Source organism: Nicotiana attenuata, unplaced genomic scaffold (assembly GCF_001879085.1).
Source record: "Nicotiana attenuata strain UT unplaced genomic scaffold, NIATTr2, whole genome shotgun sequence".
Lineage (NCBI taxonomy): Eukaryota > Viridiplantae > Streptophyta > Magnoliopsida > Solanales > Solanaceae > Nicotiana > Nicotiana attenuata.
In genome coordinates this window covers 1-2559 of record NW_017675970.1, presented here as the reverse complement: position 1 = coordinate 2559, position 2559 = coordinate 1, and the positions used below count along the sequence as shown (strand labels likewise).

Below are 2559 nucleotides of genomic sequence, written 5' to 3'. Positions count from 1 at the left end.
GGCGCTATTGCAACAAGTTCAAAACGCGCGCCAAGTCAATGCCATGGAAGGAGTGAATATGATGAAAAGAAGGCAAAGAGGGCAACAATCTCAAGGAAATTGTGACAATTATGATGATGGTGGTGGTTATTCAAACGAGTGCTATGATGAGCAAAGTGAGGATTGTCAATATGTTAACAACTACCAAGGAAATAGAGGAAACCAAGGCAATCAACAATGGCATCCCAAGGTAATTGGGGCAATCAACAAAGTTGTGGAAATTGGAATGGGAATAACCAAAACAACAATTGGGGGAATCAAGGTAACAATGGTGGAAATTGGAACGGAAACAACAACAACAATTGGAAGAACAACAATGGTCAAGGTGGGTGGAACAACAATGTTGGTCAAGGTAATCGGGGGCAAGGCTTTCAAAGGCCTCTGATGTTTCAACAACCGAACAACCCGCCACCGTTTCAATCTCAAGGGTCTAGTTCTTCCGGAAGTGATATGGGGCGAATAGAGATGATGTTTGAGCAAATGATGAAAAAGAACCAAGATTCTGATGCTCAATTGGCTTCTCACAACACATCTATCTGGAACCTAGAGGTGCAAATAGGACAAATTTCCCAATCTTTAAACTCTCGCCCAAAGGGTGCTCTACCAAGTGACATGGTAGTAAACCCTAAGGGTGGACACAACAACCATGTGATGGCGGTGACCACGCGAAGTGGACGAGGCGGTGATGTGCATGCCTCAAGAGAGAGTCGAGTCATGGTTGATGAAGATGAGTTGCGTGATGATGATATTCCTATGGGGGTTGATGATGTGGTGGAACCAAGTGTTAGAAATGAAGTGGGGATTGACATTCATGAGGTTGAGGAGGAGACGCAAGAGAACGTGAACCCGTCTAGGGAAAACGTGATAGATATGCCCGAGCCGGAGGTTCCCAAAGCCAAGGCACCCTTGCCTAGGCCTCCTCCGCCCTACCCTCAACGTTTGGCAAAGCAAAAAGGTGATAATCAATTTAAGAAATTCATTGAGATGATGAAGAGTTTGACTATCAATGTGCCCTTGGTGGAGGCACTCGAGCAAATGCCGGGATACACAAAATTCATGAAGGATTTGGTTACAAAGAAGAGATCAATGGAGTGTGAGACAATCAAGATGACCCATCAAGTGAGCGCAATTGTACATTCCATGGCTCCAAAACTTGAGGACCCCGGCGCATTCACTATTCCATGCACCATTGGAAGCGTCGACTTTGCAAAAGACCTTTGTGATTTGGGGGCGAGTATCAACTTAATGCCATATTCAGTTTTCAAGACTTTGGGGATTGGACAACCTCGCCCGACTTCGATGAGGCTCCAAATGGCGGATAGGTCAATGAAGCGGCCTTTGGGAATGATCGATGATGTCCTTGTTCGTGTTGATAAGTTCATCTTGCCGGCCGACTTCATGATACTAGATTGTGAGGTGGACTTTGAAGTCCCAATCATCTTGGAAGGCCTTTCTTAGCCACGGGGAAGGCTTTGGTCGATGTTGAGGCGGGTGAATTGACTTTCCGGGTTGGTGATGAAAAGGTGGTGTTCCATGTGTGAAAGTCTATGAGGCAACCAAATAGCACCGAGGTGTGCTCGTTTGTTGACATTGTCACGGCGGTGATAGTGGATGACACAAGCGCAATGATTAATGTTGAAGATCCACTTGAAGTGGTACTTTTGAACATGGAGGCTAATGATGATGCCGGGAGAATTGAATGTGTAAATGCTTTGCATGGTATGGGCTCGTCCTCTTATGAGCGTAGGAAGTTATCATTGGACCTTGAGAATTGGAAAACTCCCCCAACCAAGCCATCTATTGAGGAGCCGCCGGTGTTGGAGTTGAAACCACTTCCTCCTCACCTCAGGTATGAATACTTGGGTCCTAATTTCACTTTGCCTGTTATTCTTTCGTCTTGCTTAACTAACTTGCAGGTTGACGCCACTTTGGCGGTACTACAAAAGCGCAAGCGGGAGATTGGATGGACGTTGGCGGATATTCGGGGTATATGCCCCGCTTTTGCATGCACAAGATCATATTGGAGGAGGATGCAAGGCCGTCTCTTGAACACCAACGAAGGTTGAATGAAGCTATGCAAGAGGTGGTGAAAAAGGAGGTTATCAAGTGGTTGGACGCTGGTGTGGTCTACCCAATTTCGGATAGTTCATGGACCTCTCCGGTCCAATGTGTGCCAAAGAAGGGGGGTATGACGGTCGTCACTAATGCCAACAATGAATTGATTCCTACCCGGACGGTCACGGGTTGGAGGGTGTGCATGGATTATAGAAAGCTCAACAAGGTCACTAGAAAAGATCATTTCCCTCTACCATTTTTGGACCAAATGCTTGATCGTTTAGCGGGCCGGGCTTATTATTGCTTCCTTGATGGCTACTCGGGGTACAATCAAATTCTCATTGCCCCGGAGGATCAGGAAAAGACAACCTTTACATGTCCGTATGGCACATTCGCCTTCTCAAGAATGCCATTTGGACTTTGTAATGCTCCGGGGACCTTCTAAAGATGTATGATGGCAATCTT

General features: G+C 46.3%; 1 protein-coding gene across 1 annotated transcript; it reads left to right on the top strand.

Moving 5' to 3' along the window:
* Positions 1–690: 690 nt before the first annotated feature.
* LOC109220633 lies at positions 691–1497 on the top strand. Its single transcript, XM_019385093.1, has one exon. It carries the CDS (start codon positions 691–693, stop codon positions 1495–1497), a length of 807 nt encoding a protein of 268 aa, XP_019240638.1.
* The last annotated feature ends 1062 nt before the right edge of the window (positions 1498–2559 follow it).